The following is a 21,956-nucleotide window of genomic DNA, read 5'->3' on the forward strand; positions in this document are numbered from 1 at the left end:
AGCTGGTGTCATGGCTGAGGGGGTTCCGGTACCCAGCTGGGAACAACTCCCACGGCAGTCCCTCTGGTGGAAGCCATCCCGTCTCTGCAGGTCCTGGGTAGATGCTGAGCCCTTTAGACCGGCTTCCTTCCGGAGCACCGCCCTCTGAGCCTCTTTTTCCCACCCACAAGATGGGCTGTGCCTGGTGAGGTGATTTCGGCTGCCAGGCCCAGCTTTACAACTTAGTCTTTGTGTGATCTTAGACAAGTCAACTCCTCTCTTTGGGTTTCAATTTCTTTATTTGAAACTGTAATCTGAACAGGCTGCACCCTTGCTAAAAAAAAAACTTGGTTGTCTGCAATCCAGAAGCCTGAAGTTGGCCTTGAAGGCCACCGCGCTTTGGCTCCTGTCCTCTCCAGCGTCCTTGCAGCCCCAGGATCCAGGTGCATTCTGTTCCTCGGTCCTATGTTATCACAGTAGTTTTCTTTCCTTGGTGGTGCATTAGAAGTATCTGGAAGGCTTGTTAAGCTGCAGCTTCCTAGGACTCACGCCTTAGAGCCTTTTGTTTTGTTTTTGTAGTAGTGGTGATTGAACCCAGGGGCATTCTACCTCCAAACTACACTACCAGCACTATTTTATTTTTTATTTGGAAACAGAGTCTCACTAAATTGCTGAGAGCCTCATTACATAGCTGAGGCTGGCCTTGAAATTAGATCCTCCAGTCTCAGCCTCCCAAGTACTAGAGTATAGGTGTGTGCCAACACGCCAGCTAGAACTTTTGGTTTTTATATGTATGTATGTATGTATGTATGCATGTACGTGTGTACGTGGGACTGAACCCAGGAGTATTCTACTTTTGAGCACCCCCCCTTTGGTATTGGAGATTGAAACCAGTGGCATTCTACCTCTGAGATACACTCTCAGCCCTATTTTAATTTTTATTTGGAAACAAGGGCTTGCTATGTTACTGAGAGCCTCACTGAGTTGCTGAGGCTGGCTTTGAACCTGTGATCCTCCTGTCTCAGCCTCCCAAATACTGGGATTACAAGCATGCACCACCATGCTTTGCCTACCTCAAGCCCTTTTTATTTCAAAACAGGGTCTCACTAAACTGGCAAGGGTCTTGCTAAGTTACTGAGGCTGGCCTTGAACCTGTGATCCTTTCGGTACTGGGGATTGAATTCAGGGGCTTTCTACCTCTGATGTATACCTCCACCCCTTTTTCTTTTTTATTTTGAAACAGGAGCTCACTAAATTGCTCCGGGTTTCACTAAGTTGTTGAGGCTGGCCTTGAACCTTCCATTCTTTTGGCTCAGCCTGTTAAGTCCTGGCATTCCAGGTGTGCACTACCACTGAGTAGAACTTTTGGTTGGGATAGGGCTGGGGGATTTGCAAGTCCAGGTGACTGGTCCAGGTGATTGCTATTCTGGGTCTTACACCTTGGGGATCACCGCATTGTTTCTTTTAATGTCACAATGAGTTAGCTAGCTATTTTGCTCTACGAGTCAGGTTTATTGTTTGTTTTTTTGCTTGTTTATTTATTTATTGGTGGTACTGGGATTCCTGGAAACCCTTCTACCTCCGGGCTACACTCCCAGACCTATTTTTATTTTTTATTTTTATTTTTATTTTTATTTTTTTTGGTGGTACTGGGGTTCCTGGAAGCCCTTCTACCTCCGGGCTACACTCCCAGACCTATTTTTACATTTTCATTTTGGAAGCAGGGTCTCCTAAGCCAGTGCGCGCGGCTGGCTTTGAACCTGCGCGATCCTCCTGTCTCCGCCTCCCAAGCGCGGGGATTACAAGCGTGCGCCACCACGCCCGGCCCTATTTTTATATTTTTATTTGGAAACAGGGTCTCCTAAGCCAGTGCAGCTGACTTCAAACCTGCGCGATCCTCCTGTCTCTGCCTCCCAAGCATGGGGATTACAAGCGTGCGCCACCACGCCCGGCCTATGAGGCAGGTTTACTTATTTATTTATTTATTTATTTATTTATTTATTTTTGTGGTACCGGGAATTGAACTTAGGGATGATCTACCTCTGAGCTACACCACCAGATCTATTTTATTTTTTATTTTGAAACAGGGTCTCACTAAGTTGTGGAGGGCTCTGCAGAGTTACGGAAGCTGGCCTTGAACTTGCGATCTTCCTGTCCCAGCCTCACAAGTACTGGGATTACAAGCATGTGCCACCATGCCCACCTCCCATTTTTAGAGTAGGCCTAATGCATGATTGGCCGAATGGGACAATCATGAGGTTCTGGTCCCATCGCCTAGACTTTAGGAAAGGAGACCTCCATTTACTAGCTTTGCGAACGAGGCTGGTTACATTTCACAGATTGCAGCCTGGTCTCCGTGAGGTGAGGAGGCTTGCTCACAGCCTCATTCCTCTTAGGGAGATGCTGGGGTCGAACCTGTTTGCTCTCAAGCCAAGGCCTTTCTTACTCTCAGGCGTGGAAGATGTCCAGTTTCTGCCCCCAGGCATTGCTTCAGAAAATTGGCTCATATTCCAAGCAGCCTCCGACGCGTGGTCTCATACCCCCGCTGCTGCCAGGGCCCGCCCCTATGTGCAACCCCATAAAGGCTGGGTGGCAGGCCGCAGCTCAGCCGCGGGTTCCTGTCTTCCTGAGTCTCCCCAGCAGCCACCCCGGGAGCCCTGTGGCCATGACACAGCCGCTGCTGCTCACTGTGGCTCTCTTGGTCCTGGGTCTTGTGCCACCAGGTAAATCCCCTCCCTGTAGGTGTGTCCTCAGGTTCCGGGGGACAGAGGGGCCTAGGTCAGCATCCAAGGCTCTGGACCCACCACTTATTGCTAAATCAGCCTGTACCTCAGTGTCCTCAAATCTACAATGGACCATGCTCAACCAGCGTTCATTCCAAAAAGTGTGGGTCAGGCCCTGTTATGATTGCTGAGGTTTTTGGTTTTTGTTTTTTTTTGCGGGTCTGGGGATGGAACCCAGAGGCATTCTATCCCTGGGCTACATACCCCCAACCCTATTTTGAAATATGGTCTCACTTAGTTGCAGAGGTTTTCATTAAGTAGCTGAGGCTGGCCAAGAGCTGGGATCCTTCTGTCTCAGTCTCTCAAGTACTGGGATTGCAACTGTGTGCCACCATGCCTGGCAGAAGGTAGTTTTTTTCTTTAAAAGTGTTTTTAATATGGAAAAATGTAAACTTGTACAAAAATAGGGAATAAAATAATGGTGTGTGTGTGTGTGTGTGTGTGTGTGTGTGTGTGTGTGTGGTGCTGGGGATTGAACCCAGTAGCATTCTGCTTCTGAGCTATATCCCCAGCCTTATTCTATTGTTTTGATTTATTTTTGGAAAGGACCAGGGGTTGAATCCAGGGGCATTCTACATCTGAGCTACATTCCCACCCCTATTTCTTATTCTTTATTTGGAAACAGGGTTTCACTAAGTTGCGGAGGGCCTCACTAAAAGTAGCTGAGGCTGGCCTCGAACCTGTGATCCTCCTGTCTCAGTCTCCCAAGTACTGGGATTACAAGTGTGCTCTACCATGCCCAGCTGATGCATGTCTCTTAAAAATCTTATTTTTACAAAAATTCAAACAGAAACAAAAAGTAATATAAAGAAGTCCTAAGTGTCCATCACCCATCCAGAAGCCTTATGAGACTGAGCCAATGTGGTTTCATTGGCTGCTGCCTCCTCCACAGCGAATAATTTGAAAGTATCCCCCAATGGCCTTCTCATTTTGTGTAAGGTAGGTTTGAGCAGAGTTCTGAATCCAGTAAGGACACAAGGGGCGGTCATTCCAGATGGTGGATACAGTGAGGACTGAGGCCTTGAGACAAGAGGATGAGAGTGGTGTTAGGAGGCCGATGCAGCTGGACCAGGGAGCGCAGTGTGGGAGGCCAAGGCCAAGTCATCAGGCGGGGACAGGTGGGTCATCCAGTGCAAAATAACAGCTCTGGTCTTGGGGGCTTGGGAGTGCAGATGTGATGGCGCAATGGGCACTTTTTATGGGAACTACCACTGTCCTAGGAGCGAGGGCTCTGTTCTTGTCGCAGCCCCACCACTTAGCTGCTACGTGGTCTTGAGCAAGTCCCTTCCTCTCTTTATCTGCAAGTTGAGTGTTCACCTAGGACCGGCCTTGGTTGTTTCAAGCACTGAGCCGTCATTCTGATCATCTCACCTTCGATTTACTCTATGCCGGGCCCTGTGCTAAAAGGATCCCTCTGAGAGAGAGAGTAGCACAGATAAAGAACCCAGGCCGAGGTCACTCACTGGGAGATGCTGGAGCTGGGACTGCGGTGGGAAGGCTGGGGGCCTCTGAGCTGGTTTCTACCACACCGCTGGCAACCACTCGGCGACACACCTAAAGATCCTTTGCCTAGGATCTAGGAATTTTGAGGCCAGGGGTGTATCATTCTCAGATTCTCTACTTGGCAAGATGGAAGCATGGGCTTGTTGTTAGTGCTGGTAAACCTGTGGCTAGGCGCAGAGCTCCGTCGAGGATTATGTGGGGTCTCTTTAGTCCAGGGAGATGCAGGGACGCCTTTCCCCACTCAGCCTGAGTTTTCCATATTGCTTTCTGCGTATCTGAGGCCACCGTCTAGAAATGTTGGTGTGACAGAGAAGCCTAAGTGCTAGCCCTTCTTCACGTCCCGGCTTCTTCCCTAATTCTGCCCTAGAAACCTCGTCATGTCTATCATGGCACTTATCACAAACTCTGCTGTCCTGATGTGCGTGTGTGTGTGTGTGTGTGCGCGCGCGTGTGTGCGCGCGCGCGCGTGTGTGTGTGTGTCACTGGGAATTGAACTCAGGGCTTTACTCATGCTAGGCAAGTGCCCTGCCACTGAGCCATGTCCTCAGTACTTTAAAAATGCCTGCCTGCCTGCCTTTCCTTTTTTCTTGACAGGGTCTTGCTCAATTCCCACAGCTGACCTCACACTTGCACGCCCCCGGCCTCAGCCTCCCGGTAGCTGGCGTCATGAGCCTGTGTGCGTGCACCCAGCTGTTTGTTCCTCAGTGAGCTGCCTTCCCTGTCATCTGGCAGCTCTTTGGGCGGCCATGGCCATATTGTTTATTTATTTATTTTTGTGTGTTCAGTTTTGTTTGGTACTGGGGATTGAACCCAGAGGCATTCTACCTCTGAGCTATATATACCCTCAGCCCTTTATATTTTTTATTTTGCAGCAGGGTCTCACTAGGTTGCTGAGAATTTTGCTAAGTTGCTGAGGCTGTCTCAAGCTTGCAATCCTTCTGTCTCAGCCTCCCAAGTACTGGGACTACAGGTGTGTAATCATACTGTTTATTTATTTTTTTGTGGTACTAGGGGTAGAACCCATGGGCTTTTCTACCTCCGGGCTATACTCCCAGACCTATTTTCTATTTTACTTGGAAACAGGGTCTCACTACGTTGCTGAGAGCCTCACTAAGAGGCCAAGGCTGGCCTCAAACCTGTGATCCTCCTGTCTCAGCCTCCCAAGCGCTGAGATTACAAGAGTGTGCGACCACGCCTGGCTTAATCGTATTGTGGCACCTCCGGTACTCTGTTTGTTGAATGAATAAACAAAGGAGAAGCTGGATCCCATGTTACAACCAAAGACCTTTGGAGGACATACAGGACCTGTTATTTAAAGTCTTATTTTTTCTGTGGCTCATGGTTGAATATGTTCCCGTTAGAACCTAATATTAAACACATCCCTATGTGTCAGGGGAAGTTTGTGTAGACTCTGAAGCAGAATCCTGGTTCTGCTTTTTAATGGTTGTATGACCTTGGGTAAGTTTATTAACCTGTAGAGTAGGGGTTATAAACCATGCAGTGTTGTTATGGTAAGTGTTGAGGATGTACCTGTTGTGTGCTTTTTACCTGTAAAAGAAATTAGTCTCTAATTTGCAACAGTGGTTTAACCTGTGACCTGTACGCTAACTAGGGCTGATATTTATAGTCGAATTGTTTTTTCCGTGCTGGGGAGTGAACCTTGGGCCTCATATATGCTAGGCAGACACTCAACCACTGAGCTCCACCTCTAGCCATACAGCCTAAATTGTAACCATAGCTTTCATCTCTGACTAGTGGGCTAACATATGATCAGAGAGCTAACCCAGTGTGGCTTCACGTGTGGCCTCACCTGTGACCACTTGTCTAACCTATGATCCGTGGGCCGCTCATGATCCATGGTTTTCCTCTGCACAGGGAGACCTGAATTCAAGCGGTGTTGGAATGGCCAAGGGGCCTGCCGAGCTTACTGCACGAGGCAAGAATCCTACATACACCTGTGCCAGGATGCCACCCTGTGCTGTGTCCCCTACTCCCTCAAAGAGCCGTTGGTGCCAAAGTTTAAGGAGCAGTAGCCATTTCTGGGACTGGCACCCTTCCCCTCAAATAAAGCACATGCTGCCAGCTTTCTCTTTGTCCTGTTTGCTTGCCTGGGCTCCACTCCCCGCAGGGGAGGGGGCAGATTCCTGGGTGTGGGAGGGATGGTCGGTGGAGGGAGGTAAGGTGCCCGGGGGAGTGGGTGTTAGTGCCCACTGTGAATGCTTCTGGCCCTGCTCATGTCACTTTCTCTGCGTCCAACTCCAGAAAAATTACTTAACCTCCACAAGCCTCCTCGATCTCCTCATCCATAAAATGGCTGTGATTATATCAGGAGAGTAGGACTTTACAGAAAGAATGCAAAAACCAGCCAGGCGTGGTGGCGCACATTGATAATCCCAGTACGTGGGAGGCTGAGACAGGAAATTCAGCCTCAACAATTTAGTAAGACTCAGCTACCTAGTGACATCCTGTTTCAGAATAAAAAGGACTGGAGGTGTAGCTCAGAAATAGAATTTCCCTGGGTTCAGTCCCAGCACCAAAAAAAAAAAAAAAAAAAAAAAAAAAAAAAAATATATATATATATATATATATATATATATATATATATATATATTAGAAATAAAAGAAAGCAAAAATCAAGGGAGGATGATCATTGGAAATAATAAGAGTCAAAGATGAGTTGGTAACAGTCAGAGTTAATAATAATCAAGTCAACAATGAGCTCTGGCACTCAGAATGCGACGGTGTGTCATCTTGTAAGGCCGCCTTGCTGCAGGAAGAAGGGTTTCCATGTTTCTCAACTCCCTCTTCATCACTTCAAGAGACCTTGCAGTTGGGTGGGACCATAAGAATTTTATAGAAGCAGTTTTCATCTAAGCAGGAGGAGGTGACAGAGGAAAATACCTCCTGCAGGCCCCAAGGACCTGTGGGATGGGAGTCAGGGATAGGACAGGAACGGGAGCCAGAGGCAGACAGACAGACAGACAGTTTACACTGAATCCATTAGGATTGCGTTTGGCTGGAAAACCAGGAAACGCAACCTGCAGGAGCTTTCCCCTTCTGTACACGAAGTCTGGGGAGCTGTGGGTGTCACTCAGCGGGGGTGCTCTGCCTAGCAGGCACAAGGCCTTGGGCTCCATCCCCAGTCCCAGGTTCCCCCGAAAATTCTGGACATTTTTGTGACCTGTGTCAGGATAAGCATTTCTGGAGTCTTGAGTCACAGTGTGGCCACCAGGACTTCACATGTCAGGCCCATGTTAGAGCAGGAGGAGAAAGGGCGAAGGCTGGGTCTGAGCTGCCACATCTGCTTCTTCAGGAAAGCCGGTGCCTTTTCTAGACCCCCTTAGCTGACTTCTGCTTATATCTGATAGGCCAGAACTGTGTCTCATGCTGATCCCGATGTAAAAGAGATCGGAAGGGAAGGGATTCTGCTTTTCCAGGCTCTGAAGGAACCTAGGGCGAGGGTAAAGGAGGGCTGCCTCTCAGTCTCTGCCTATCTTCTCCCTGGGTTTGAACACAGAAAGGGACAGGAGTGGTGGGCACACTGAGGGAACTCCAGGGCCCAGGGGCTGTTGTCTACTGTCCTTTGAGACTCTCAGGTAAGAGAGCTCCTCTGGGTGCCCTGGCCCCACCCAAGCACAGGGCAGAGAGTGGACCCTTCGTGCTCAGGCTAAGAAAGAAGCAGGGACATGATTTGAAATAGGTGACCAAGTAGGGTGCTGACAGCCTAGCAGCAACAGTGTTGGAGACCACCTTTAGTGTCTGGTCTAAGAAGGACCTGTGGACATGCCAGAGGCAGCTGGAGTGGAGGCTTGGGGACAGGGAGGAAGTGCTGGGCCATTTTAACCACTAAGTGTGCCGCCCAGGTATGGGCGCTGCTTCCCTGCCTCCCTCAGTTCCTGGGCAGTCAGCAGGGGACTGAGAGCTAGTGAACTGTTTTAGGGCCCCTGTGGTGGGGTCAAGGTGGGAGTAGAGGTCTAGAAAGAAGACAAATTAGGACCCAAGAGGTCCACAGGGCCAGCCACATGAGCTGCTATGAGGTGACATTGGCCTGGTGTTACTGCTAGCCCTTGAGGACTCCAGAGACACCAGGTAGGGTATGGTGGCATGCCTGGAATCCAGCACTTGGGAGGTTGGATCACAGGATGGAGGTCAGCCTCAGCAACATAGTAAGACCCTGTTTCAATATAAAAAATGAAAAGACTGGGGGTGTAGCTTAGAGATAGAATGCCACTGGGTTCAATCTCCAGTATGAGAGAGAGAGAGAGAGAGAGAGAGAGAGAGAGAGAGAGAGAGAGAGAGAGAGAGAGAGAGAGGAGAAAGAAGAAGAAGAAGAAGAAGAAGAAGAAGAAGAAGAAGAGGAAGAAGAGGAGGAGGAGGAGGAGGAGGAGGAGGAGGAGGAGGAGGAGGAGGAGGAGAACGACGTTGACAACGATGGGGAGATGGAAGAGGGGAGAGGGGAGACAGCAGGGAGACCAAGACCAGACCAGTTCACTTAGCAACCTGCTACAGCTGAAAACCTGGTGCCTGAACTCAGCAGGTGCCAGCTAGCACCCATCCATCCAGTAGCATTCTTGTTGTTGTTGTTGTTGTTGTTCTTCTTCTTCTCCTCCTCCTCCTCTTCTTTCTTCTTCTCCTTCTCCTTCTTCTTGTAGTGCTGGAGATTAAACCTAGGGGCATTCTACCTCCAAGCTATACCCCAGCACTATTTTTGTGTGTGTGGTGCTGGGGATGCAACCCAGGGCATTCTACTTCCGGGATATACTCCCAGCCCTATTTTTTATTCTTTATTTTGAAACAGGGTCTCACTGAGTTGCAAAGGGTCTAAGTGCCAGAGCCAGCCAGCAAGAGTACGGGTTCTGAAGAGAGGCGTGAGGATGAAGAATTTTTAATTGTAACGTGGGGAAGCTGCCAGCCTACTATCTCTACTGGCCGACCCCTGTTCCTGGGTCAATATTTCCTACTGGTCGACGCCTATGCCTGGGTCAGTATTCTCTATTGTGCCGATGCTCCTGGCCAACGCCTACTTTTGGGTCAATCTCATCTTTATTGCGCTGACATCAATGCTGGGTTTGTTTTTCCAGAGGTGTTTATACATAGTTACAGGTCAATCAACATTCTTGTGCAATCACCACCAGAATACAATACAGACCAATCCAAAGCACATACATTACAGGTAGATTAATCAATTCCCTTGTGCCATCACCACCTGATTTTAGACCTTTTTGGACTTTCCATAACCCCAAACCTTGTTGACTCTGGGCGAAGGACAGTCAGCTGAGTCAGAGACACTAATCTAGGGGAATGCCTTAATGGCTCCCCACAACTAAGCAGCTGAAGCTGTCCATGAACCATGGTCCTCCTATCTCAGCCTCCCGAATGCTGGGATTACAAACGTGCACCACCACGCCTGGCTCCCTAGCACTATTTTTTATTCCTTATTTTGGAACAGGGTCTCAAAGTTGCAGACAGCCTCACTCAGTAGCTGAGGCTGGCTTTGAACCTGAGCAATCCTCCTGTCTCAGCCTCCTAAGTACTGGGATTACAAGCGTGTGCCACCACGCCCGGCTTCCATCAGTCTTCTTACTCTCCTCCAGCCACAGTGGAGGAGCAGAGGGAGGAGAGGAAGAATCTGAAAGATTGAGAAATCCCACCACAGAGAACAAACCTCTCTGAAATCAAGAAGTCCCAAGAAGCTGCATGTGGTGGCATACGCTTGTAATTCCAGTTTCAAACTGTTTCAAAAACAAAAGCATAAAATAGGGCTGGGAATGTAGCTCAGAGGTAGAATGCCCCAGGGTTCAATCCCCAGTAAAACACACACACACACACACACACACACACACACACACACACACACCAAGAGAATGTTCTTATTGGATTGAACCAACGTTCAGACTGGACAGAATGCAATGCAGTTCTGTACCCTCCCCCCAAAGATGTGGCTTGTGACTTCCTGCAGTGAAGATGATGACTTCCAGGACTGCAGAGTCAGACAGGCTCGAGTTCACACCCCAGCTGTGCTGCCCATCACAGGCCCTGGGAGCTAGGCAAGTCACCTCTAGAGTCTGAATGTGGTTCCTTCTCTGCACAGCAGACAGACACCAGGCGGCTGTGGGGTGAGAGAGCTGGCACTTGTAGGTGCTGGGTAAACAAAAGCTGCCACCATTGCTGTCCTGGCTATTGAGTGAAAGGCAATTGCCTGGCCTCATTTTCTTCTCTACATAATTTCACTTTCTTATGGAAAAGTTGTAGGCTGAGACAGGAGGATCACGGTTTGCAGACAACCTCAGCTACTACTTAGTGAGGCCCTTTGCAACTCACAGAGACCCTACTTAAAAATAAAGAATAAAAAATTGGGGTGGTAGTGTAGCTCAGAGGTAGAATGCCCCTGGGTTCCATCCCCAGTACCGCAAAAAAAAAAAAAAAAAAAAAGAATAGTACAAAGAATTCCCATAGTCTATTCTATTCACTCCATTTTCTACAAATGTACACATATAGATGTGTGTGTGTGTGTGTGTGTGTGTGTGTGTGTGTGTGTGTGTGTGTATATATATATATATATATATATATATATATATCTCCAAGCTACACTCCCAGCCCTATTTTTTATTCTTTATTTTGAAATAGGATCTCACTAAGTTGTGGAGGGCCTCATTCAGTAGCTGAGGCTGGCTGTGAACCTGTGATCCTCCTGTCTCAGCCTCCCAGGTACAAGTGTGTGCCACTACACCTGGCTCATGATGCCCCTTATACCTAAATATTTCAGTGGATTTTTACTAAAAAATAGGGACTTTCTTATGTAATCATATTACAATATGATTATATAACCAGGCCATTAAACACTGATGAGACTCAATTGTCTACTTCAGGACTGCCTCAGATGTCACCAGCTAGGCCAATGAAGAAGACCCCTGGTCACGAGCTGCATTCAGTTGTCACGTTTCTTTGGTCTCCTTTAGTGTGCAGTCATCCCTCCTGCTTCCCTAACACTGGCATTTGTAAAGAGTCTAGGGCAATTATTTCGTATACTGTCCTTCAATTTGATTTTGATTTCGATATTTCCTTGTGACTGAAGTCAGCTCGTGTTTTGCGCAGGAATGTTTCAGAAAGGAGGCTGTATTTCTCTCAGAGTGTCATGTCAGAGACAGCCATTGACCTTCCATGGACTGAAGCCAAAACAAACTAGATAATTTTTTGAAACTTAAACCTGACACTTGCTCAGAAGCCTGTAACCAGCCTCCTAAGTAATGAGGACACATCCAACAAGCCAAAGACATAAGGCGATTTTTTGTGGAAGGTTTCTCAAAATGAAACTGACGGGGCTTACCAGCTCAGAGAAGAAGAGGGATTTGTCCAAGGCCATTCAGCTTTGAAGGAGCAGAGCTAAGACTTGCACTTAAATCCTTAAATGTTAAGCCAGGGCTCTGTCTGAGGTGGAATCGTAGCCTCACATTAGTGGGACAGGCCTGTGTGCAGGGGATGCTCCCTAACAGTGGAGCTGGGCAAGGTGAGCTGGGTGGATGGGGATACTAGAGAAGGGACTTTTGCTCAGAATAGGCACTTAGAAGTACTTTCCAAAGCACAGACTGTATTCAAAGAGTCACTGAATGGCTGAGATAACAGTATCAGTTATCCTTAATAAGTACCAATTGATTTACTTACATCAGCCCACTTCATTTTCACAGTCATTTCAGATTAGTATCTCTGCTTTTCTACAAGTCTACCAGGGCTTAGTGAAGTGGATTTCCTAGGTCAAACCTCTAATAAGTGTGGAGCTGGGACTCTACTCCCGTCCACCGGCACTCCATTTTGCTTTCCAGAGTTACTCCCATTTGTACATTTAAAATAACATCTTTTTAAATCATAAAAGTAATACATACTCATTTGAAAAACATAGAGAATCAAGAAGTACAAATAAGAAAACTAAAATAATGAGTATCTTCACTGTATATAGTCATAAATAAAATAATATATAAAATATGTCGTTAAAATGTAATCAAACTGTAGATATTTTAATCCTATTTTTACTTATCAATGTATTATAAAAATGTCCATATATGTGTATTTCTAAAAATAAAGATTTTTAATATTAAAATGCCTCCTGAAATTTCTTTAAAAGCTTCCAATTAGAGCTAGGCATGGTGGTGTACACTTGTAATTCCAGTACTTGGGAGGAGGCTGAGACAGGAGGATCATAGGTTCACAGACAGCCTTGGCTACTTAGTGAGGCCCTCTGCAACTTAGTGAGATCTTGTTTCAAAATATAGAATAAAAACTTGGGCTGGGGTGTAGCTTGGAGGTAGAATGCCCCTGGGTTCAATCCCCAGTACTGAAAAAGAAAAAGAAAAAAAACTTCTAAATAACTGGGCATGGTGGTGCACACTTGTAATACCAGTACTTGGGAGGCTGAAACAGGAGGATTGCATGGTTGAAGCCAGCCTCAACAATTTAGCAAGGCCCTCCTCAACTTAGTGAGACCCTGTTTCCAAATAAGAAATAAAATCAGGCTGGGAGTTTAGCTTGGAGGTAAAATGCCTTTGGGTTCAATTTCCAGTGCCCTGCAACACACACAAAAGAAAAAATAGGGCCTGGAGGTAGAATGTCCCTGGGTTCCATCCCCAGTACTGGAAAAAAAAAAAAAAAAAAAAAAAAGCTTCCAATTAATCAGGGTACAGTGTTGCGTGCCTGTAATTTCTGTACTTGGGTGGCTGAGACAGGGGGATTGCAGGTTCATGACCAGCCTCAGCAATTTAGCGAAGGCCTCTGCAACCTAGTGTGACCCTGTTTTTTTCTTTTTTTAAAATATGGCTAGGGGTGTAGCTTGAAGTTAGAATGCCCTGGGTTCTACTTCCAGTATAAAACAAAACTTCCAAATTTTATAACTTGAGTAGTATATTTAATACACATTGAGGGAAAATAAGAAGGTATACCTCAGCCTCAGGACAGTCACCAGTCTTTCATGGCCCATTAGCATCTCTCCTTACATGTCTTTTTTTTTTTATTTTTGGTGGTATTGGGGGTGGAACCCAGGGGCTTTCTATCTCTGGGCTACACTCCCAGACCTATTTTATATTTTATTTGGAAACAGGGTCTCACTAAGTTGCTGAGAGCCTCACTAAGTAGCTGAGGCTGGCTTCGAACCTGTGCGATCCTCCTGTCTCAGCCTCCTAAGTGCAGGGATTACAAGCGTGCGTCACTACGCCCAGCTTACATGTCTTGGGCTACACTTCCAGACCTATTTTATATTTTTTATTTGGAAACAGGGTCTATTAAGCCAGCTAGGCTGGCTTCGAACCTGCGTGATCCTCCTGTCTCCACCTCCCACGTGCCCAAGCGTGGGGATTACAAGCGTGCACCACCATGCCTGGCCATGTCTTTATTTTTAAGGCGTTTTCACAAGCATCAGGGATGTGTGTGTGTGTGTGTGTGTGTGTGTGTGTGTGTGTGTGTGGTACTGGGGCTTGAACCCATGCATGTTCTACCTCTGAGCTATACCCTCAGCTCTATTTTATTTTATGGTCTTACTACGTTGTGGAGGGCCTCACCAAGTAGCTGAGGCTGCCCGTGAACCTGCAATCCTCCTGTCTCAGCCTCCCAAGTACTACAAGCATGCTCCGTCATGCCTGGCACAGCGGTTCTTCTACTCAAGGAGTATCTCATTCTGATCAGTGTGGGTACATTTCTATTCAAGGAAGGACAAGAAGGAGGAACTTATCACAGTGGATGCTGTGGGGCTCAGGATAGGACCGGGCCGAACCTCTCTGGATTTCTTGTTGCAGAATGTTCAGCAGAATTTGAGGGTTACGCTTGGGCTAAGGTGTACACCTGAGAGCCAGGAAGCAGTCACATATGCTCAAGTGACTCTTGGGACCTACGAGCAAGGTGCCTTCTTAGAGACTGGCATACACAGCGAGTTTCCCCCCATCGGACACGTCACGTTTCTCTGGTGACACACTTAAGAAAGTGTCAAGCTGTATTTAGGGACCATTTTTGTGAAAACTCAATACCCTTCTGCAGTGGAGTGACACAGTGCTGGCCTTCACTGCCAGGCACTCTCCCTGCCAGGAAAGAGGCAGTTCCCATCTGTGCGCTCCGGCGCTGGCTCACGGAGGGAACCCGCAGCTCATGTGACAGTCACTGTTCATGTTTGCAAAATACAGAGGCAACAGAAGACATATAGGTTTTCCAAACATCTATGTGGCCGGGCGTGGTGGCTCACGCTTGTAATCCCCGCGCTTGGGACGCGGAGGCAGGAGGATCGCGCAGGTTCGAAGCCAGCCTTGCTGGCTTAGGACACCCTGTTTCAAAAAAAAAAAAAAAGTGTGTGTATGTATATATATATATATATATATATATATATATATATATATATATATATACATACATACATACATACATACATACACACACATATTAGGTCTGGGAGTGTAGCCTGGAGGTAGAAGGGTTTCCCCAGTACCACCACCAAAAAAAAAAAAAAAAAAATTTATGTGGAAAACATATCCTCTCTCTCTCTCTCTCTCTCTCTCTCTCTCTCTCTCTCTCTCACACACACACACACACACACATACACACACACTCACACAAACACAAACACACACATTACAAATCAATAAGAAAAAGACAATTCAATAATAGAGTGCAAATATATTTATTTTTTGTGCTACGAGGGGTTGAAGCCAGGTACATTCTATCTCTCAGCTACACCCCCAGGCCCACTTTATTGTTTGAGACAGGACCTCACTAAGCTGCTGAAGGCCTTTGCCAAGTTGCTGAGGCTGGCTTTGAACCTGGTCTTCCCATCTTAACCTCCCAAGTACTGGGATGACAGGTGTGTGCCACCATGTCCAGCAAGTGCAAATATTTAAACAAACATTTTACAAAAAAAACCCAGTATGTAAGTGGTCAATAAATTCATGAAAAGATGTTCAGTATCATTAATAATCAGAGAAATGAACATTAAAATCACAATGCTATATCATGCCCACTCACAGGAGTGATAATATAGAAAAGATCGTAGCGAGGTTGGTGAGGGTCTGGAACAAGTAGGATGCTAGGATGTTGCTGATGGGAATGGGACATAAAAGACCACTTTTTTTTAGGATCTGGGGATGGAATACAGGGGCTACACCCCCTGCTCTCTATTTTTTATTTCGAAACCGGGTCTCACTGAGTTGCGGAGGGCCTCACTAAGTAGCTGAGACTGTCTGAGAACTGCGATCCTCCGATCTCAGCCTCCCGAATGCTGGGATCAAGTGTGCGCCACCACGCCCGGCTTAAATGACCACTTTGGAAAACAATCTTAGAATTGCTTTTAAAATTACACAGAAGCCGGGCATGCTGGTGCATACCTATAATCTCAGTATCTGAGAGGCTAGGGAAGATGGCAACCCGTCATTGGGGACAGGCCACAGGGGCAGCCTCATTAACGTAGAGAGACTCAGCAACCTGATGAGACTCTGTTTCAAAGCAAAAAATTAAAAAAGGCTGAGGGTGTAGCTCAGAGGTAGGATGTCTCTTGGTTCAGTTCCCAGTATACCCTCCCTACAAAATTACATATGTCTATATAATGACTTCTCTACCAATGTTTGCAGCAGCTTTATTAATAATATTCCATAAATGGAAACAATACAAATGTTCAACAGGTGAATGGATTAATTAAATTCTATTAATAAAATAGAATACTACTCAGTAAACATCAATAATTTATGAATATGTGTAATCTGAATTAATCCCAGAAACATTATGTTAAATGAAAGTCAGACACCAAAGAGTGCATACTGAATGATCCTATTTTTATACTATGTTTCAGAAATGCAAAATTAAGTTGATTTAAAAAGAATGAAGCTCCAGGCATGGTGGCATACACTTGTAATCCCAGTACTTGGGAGGCTGAGACAGGAGGATTGCGTGTTCGTGGCCAGCCTTAGCCTTAGTGAGGCCCTCAGCATTTTAGTGAGATCTTGTTTCAAAATAAAAAATAAAATAGGGCTAGGGGTGTAGCTGAAAGGTAGAATGCCTCTGGGTTCAATCCCCAGTGCCAAAAATAAATAGTAAAAAAGTAGTGGTGTGATATGCCTGTAATCACAGTCTTGGGAGAATGAGACAGGAGGGACTCAGGTTTGAGGCCAGCCTCAGCAATTTAGCTAGAAGCACAGTAGATGAGTGAGAACCTGTTTCAGAATAAAAAGGCCAGAATAAAGAGGCCAGGTGTGGTGGCGCATGCTCGTAACCCCAGCACCTGGGAGCTGAGACAGGAGGATCGCAGGTTTAGCAAGACCTTCAGCAACTCAGTGAAGCCCTATTTCAAAATAAATAAAAATAAAAAATAAAAAAGGGGCTTGAGGTGTAGCTCAGAGGTTAGAATGCCCCTGGGTTTACTCTCTTGCACCAAAATGAAGAAAGAAATTTCTTGAAAAGTATTGTTTTTCCAATATTTCTTTTTTCTCCCGAGTACATATAGTCAAATTTGGGTAAATTATCTGTGCTTATGATGCAGCTCCGTTCTCTCACTAAGAGATTAACTTGCAGCCCTGCCATTAAAGGTAAGACCAGAGTCTCTAGGGGCGATACTGCCCTCTAGGGATTATTTGGGGAATATGCTAGAAACTGTGTGTGTGTGTGTGTGTGTGTGTGTGTGTGTGTGTGTGTGTGTGTTACTGGGGATTGACCACAGAGACATTCTACCTCTGAGCTACAGCCTCAGCCCAATTTATTTTATTTTTTATTTTGAAGTAGGGCCTTGCTAGTTGTGAAGGGCCTCACTGCTTGCTGAGGCTGATCTTGAACCTGCGGTCCTCCTGTCTCAGCCTCCCAAGTACTAGAATTACAGGTGTGCGCCACAGGCCTGACACTTTTGATGGTCAGTTCCCTTCTGGCATCTAATGGGCTGGGGACCAGGGTGACAGGAAATATGCAATATGTGTTGTTGTTCTAGAAAAGGAATTATTGGCTTGTTTCCCAGATTTATAGGTGAGAAATCCATTTATAATTTTCTGAGCCCAGAATTAAAACTGCTTTCTTAACCTGCTGGATTTTCCTGGAGTGGAAATTAAGGGTGATTTCACTTTGTTTGAGCTAGAAGTTCATCCTGGCTTTTCATAATTCTGGAGTCAGGACACGAACAGCAACACGATGGGCAGGATCGGAGCTGCTTCTAGAGTAAATGATTCTGGATCTGCATCCTCTCTCTCTCTCTCTCTCTCTCTCTCTCTCTCTCTCTCTCTCTCTCTCTCTCTCTTCTTTCTTTATTTATTTCTTTATTTCTTTATTTCTCTCAGTACTGGGGATGGAACCCAGGGACATTCTATGTCTGAGCTATACCCTCATCCCTGTTTTTAATTCTTTATTTTGAAACAGAGTCTCACTGAGTTGCAAAGGGCCTCACTAAGTAGCTGAGGTGGTCTCAGCCTCCCAAATGCTGGGATTACAATTTTCTATTGTTTATATAGGTACAAGATCTATTTTGTTATGTTTTAATGTGTTTACACATCAAAATACATGTTATGCTGGGTGTGGTGGTTTGTATCCATAATCCTGTTACCTGGGAGGCTGAGACATGAGGATCACTGGTTCAAGGCCAGCCTCAGCAAGTTAGCAAGCCCCTCAGCAATTTAGTAAAAACTTGTTTCCAAATAAAAAATAAAACAGGGCTGGGAGTATAGCTTGGAGGTAAAATGCCCCCGGGTTCCATCCTCAGTCTCTCTCACACACACATGTTATAAAATTGTTTATTTCTCTTTCATAATATTCATCACTTGACTTTCAAAAATTTTATCACTTGACTTTTCTTGATATTATGTGAGCAAATGGTTTCCTTATTTATGAGTCTTATTTAAGGCCTGAAAGGTGATGCTGAAACATATTTATCATAAAAAGGGGACGTTTAGTGTGATAGGGCCCCGAAGGCCTCACGATCTTGCCGGCAGATTCGTGGTGCTTCATGAAGAGATGGGCAGGCGGTCTCCCTCCCCAGGACCCACCAAGAAGGCCCACTTCTCCACAGCGCGCCTTCTGCCTGAGCACGGATCCGCTTTCCACGGGAGAGGAGCCAACATTCTCCTCCCTGGGAAGAAGAGTGTTGACCGCTTGGTTGCCCATCCTTTGGCGCAAAGAGGCCTCTAGACTACCTTTCAAGAGACCACAAGGGCTTGCTCCCTCTGCCTCCATGATAACCCGGGTGGGGGCGGGAGCCAGGCCACAGCCATTACTTAACAGAACAATGATGGGCGCACTTCTTGGGGAACACTGGCAAATGGACTATACCCAGATGCCCCTGTGCCAAGGATATAAATATCTCCTGGTTTTTGCTGACACATATCTCACCTGAAATAAAATAACTTATTAAGGCACTATTAAGGAAAATTAGTCCTAGATTTTGGCTTCTCAGGTCACTTCAAAGTGACAGCGAGCCGCCGCTGGACGAGCTCCGCCGCGACTGCCACGCGGCTTATGTTGCTTTTTAGTCAATGAAAACTTCAGCCGCAAAAATGCTGTGTTCCGCCGGGCTGGTGGCGCACGCTTGTAATCCCAGCATTCGGGAGGCTGAGACTGGAGGATCGCGGTTCGCAGACAGCCTCAGCTACTTAGTGAGGCCCTTCGAAACTCAGTGAGACCCTGTTTCAAATTAAAGAATAAAACGTAGGGCAGGGGGTGTAGCTCAGAGGTCAAATGCCCCTGGGTTCCATCCCCAGACTCGTAAATAAATACATAAATAAATAAATAAAAATAAAAAATAAAAAATTAGGGCTGAGGGTGTGACTCAGAGGTACAAGGGACTTGGGTTCCATCCCCAGTACCACAAAAGAAAAAGAAAAGAGCCGGGCGTGGTGGCGCACGCTGGTAATCCCAGCAGTCGGGAGGCTGAGACTGGAGGATCGCGGTTCTGGACAGTCTCATCTACTTAGGCCCTCCGCAACTTACTGAGACCCTATTTCAAATTAAAGAATAAAAGCCGGGCATGGTGGTGCTCACTTGTAATCCCCACGCTTGGGAGGCGGAGACAGGAGGATCGCACAGGTTCGAAGCCAGCTGCGCTGGCTTAAGAGACCCTGTTTCCCCAAATAAAATAGGTCTGGGAGTGTAGCCTGGAGGTAGAAGGGCTTCCAGGAACCCCAGTACCACCAAAGGAAAAAAAAAATAGGACTGGGGGTTTATTTATTTATTTATTTTTTGGTGGTACTGGGGTTCTTGAAAGCCCTTCTACCTCCGAGATACACTCCCAATGAAAGGCTCTATTTTAAAAGAAAAATTATAAGCCCCTAGCAGCCAGCTAATAGTTAAAAGAAAAATATTTTTTACTGCAGTTTAAGAAATATAGGCTGAAGAATGAGTAATATGCAATAAGTACATCCCTGTTCCAGGAACCCATCTAGCATCTTATCTATACTGACCGTGTCAGCGCGTCCTGTGCTGGGAGCTTGCTGACTACACCTAGTATCTTATCTAACATGTGACTATAGAATGTACTTTTCAAATGATCCTGTAATATTTTGTAAACGTATGTAATCGGGCCCAAACCCCCCTTAACTAGTGGTCTTTTCCCTATAAATACCCTCAGTTTCAGTCACTCAGAGCCGAACTCCTATACGAGTTGTCCCAGTGCACTGGCTCCTTAATAAACCTTTTGCTTTTGCATTAAGGACATAAGTTTCTCCTGTGTACTTGGACTCGCGTATCCCAAGGCTTGATTGAGGGTCTCCCTTCTGCGGGGGTCTTTCACCACGGGCTACACTCCCAGACCTATTTTTTTACTTTTTATGTGGAAACAGGGTCTCTTAAGCCAGCAAGGCTGGCTCCGAACCTGCGCGATCCTCCTGTCTCTGCCTCCCAAGTGTGGCGATTACAAGCGTGCGCCACCACGGCCTAGGACTGGGGGTTTAGCTCGGAGATCGATTGCCCCGGGGTTCCATCCCCAGACCCGCAAAAAGAAAAAGAAAAAAAAAGAAAGAAAAGAAAAAGAAAAAAATGGTATGTTCCATTGTCAGACAAAGAGAAGAAGAATATCACAAGAGAACTTGTTCAACCTTTTTAGTATGGAAACCTAGAATGTGCAGTTTTCTTGAGTGGTGAGATCTGAAGATTATTTATAAAAGATCTGCTAGTCTATATTTCTGCTGTGCTGTTGTGGAGCGGGACAACGATCTAACCTTGCAATCCTCTTGTTTCAGCCTCCCAGGCGCTGGGACTACAAGTGTGTGCCACCACGCCGTGGTCTGTTTTAATAACACTTATAGCACATTTTATTATGAAAGAAAAATACCAAGTGGTTAACTCTTTATATCTAGAGAGTTTAAAGCCTGAGTTACGTAAGTTGTCATTAAGTAGAACTTCAGAAGATACTCAAACTGACTTACCCTTAAAGAAGACCCATGGAGGGCCGGGCGTGGTGGCGCATGCTTGTAATCCCCGCGCTTGGGAGGGGAGACAGGAGGATCACGCAGCCTCTCTGGCTTAAGAGACCCTGTTTCCAAATATATATATGTCTGGGAGTGTCACCTGGAGGTAGAAGGGCTTCCAGGAACCCCAGAACCACCAAAAAAAAAAAAAAAAAGAGAAAAGAAAAGAAAAGAAGACCTATGGAAATGTATTTGAGTTGAGCAGGCATATTAGGCTGCTATACAGTTCAGTTCCTTCCACTCTTACCATTCTTGCTGTAATGTATATTTGAAGCACTGGGGAACACTGGTCATTCATTTCCATTTTTTTCTCTACCCCTTCCCCTGCCTTACAATATTTTGTTCATCTGGTTTTAATGCTGCATAAATATGCATTGTCTCCTGCCTATTTGCTTTGGATGTTGTGTGCTGAGCTATAACAAAATGTTGATTCTAGCCAGGTGTGGGGCTCACGCTTGTAATATCAGTACTTGGGAGGCTGAAACAGGAGGACTGCAGGTTTGCAGCCAGCCTCAGCTACTTGGTGAGGCCCTCCACAGTGTACTGAGACCCTGTTTCAAAATAAAAGAATAAAATAGGGCTGGGGGGTGTAGCTGGGGGAGTGTAGAGTGCTTCTGGGTTCCATTCCCAATACTGCATAAAATAAAATAAAATGTTCCTTCTTTTGTTTTCTGTATACAGTGCCTAAATTAGTAACTCTAAAGTAGCTTTTCCTGCATGTCCAAAATAAAAATATTGCATGTAAAAAAAAAGTGACAGTGGACCTTCATCTCAAAGGTAGCACAGGAGGTCCCATGAGCTCTGGGCGTACTATGTTATGCCATCTATCTCCACAGCCCCCGGCACCCTCAGTCATCAGGAGTGGTGGAGAGCGCTAACTTAGAAATCAAAACCACCGTGCAAAAGCTGTGCCAGGAGACCTTGGTCTGGCTTGTGCTTACTGCCCGTCGCTCTGCTAAGGTTTTGAATTGCTCCGAAAACCTCTGTCTTTGCTTCTGATTGGTATATGCGGAAATTCTTTTCTGCCATGGAAGCCAAGGACCCCAAGTCCTGAGGTGAATTTCCCTTTCCCAAACCTTGGAATTCCTTTGGACTTTGATGGAATTATGTTTCCTGTGACACTTGGGAGGCTAAAACAGGAGAATCGCAGGTTCACTGCACCCTCAGCCACTTACCGCGGCCCTCTGAAACTGAAACCCTGTTTCAAAATAAAAAATAAAATAGAGCCGGGGTGTAGCTCAGGGGTACAATACATCTGGGTTCAATCCCCAGTATGGCCCCCAGAGTGTCAGAA

The 21,956-nt window shown here is 46.2% G+C and overlaps 1 protein-coding gene across 1 annotated transcript; it reads left to right on the forward strand.

The window, feature by feature from the left end:
• Positions 1 to 2,644: 2,644 nt before the first annotated feature.
• Positions 2,645 to 6,298, forward strand: DEFB124 (defensin beta 124; the record flags this gene model as incomplete). The annotated part of the gene is made up of 2 exons (XM_080716537.1): positions 2,645 to 2,702; positions 6,141 to 6,298. The coding sequence occupies 2 exons, from the start codon at positions 2,645 to 2,647 to the stop codon at positions 6,296 to 6,298; spliced, it is 216 nt and encodes a 71-aa protein (XP_080572663.1).
• Positions 6,299 to 21,956: the final 15,658 nt, after the last annotated feature.

This window comes from Muscardinus avellanarius (assembly GCF_963383645.1).
Source record: "Muscardinus avellanarius genome assembly, chromosome: 19".
NCBI classification, from domain to species: domain Eukaryota; kingdom Metazoa; phylum Chordata; class Mammalia; order Rodentia; family Gliridae; genus Muscardinus; species Muscardinus avellanarius.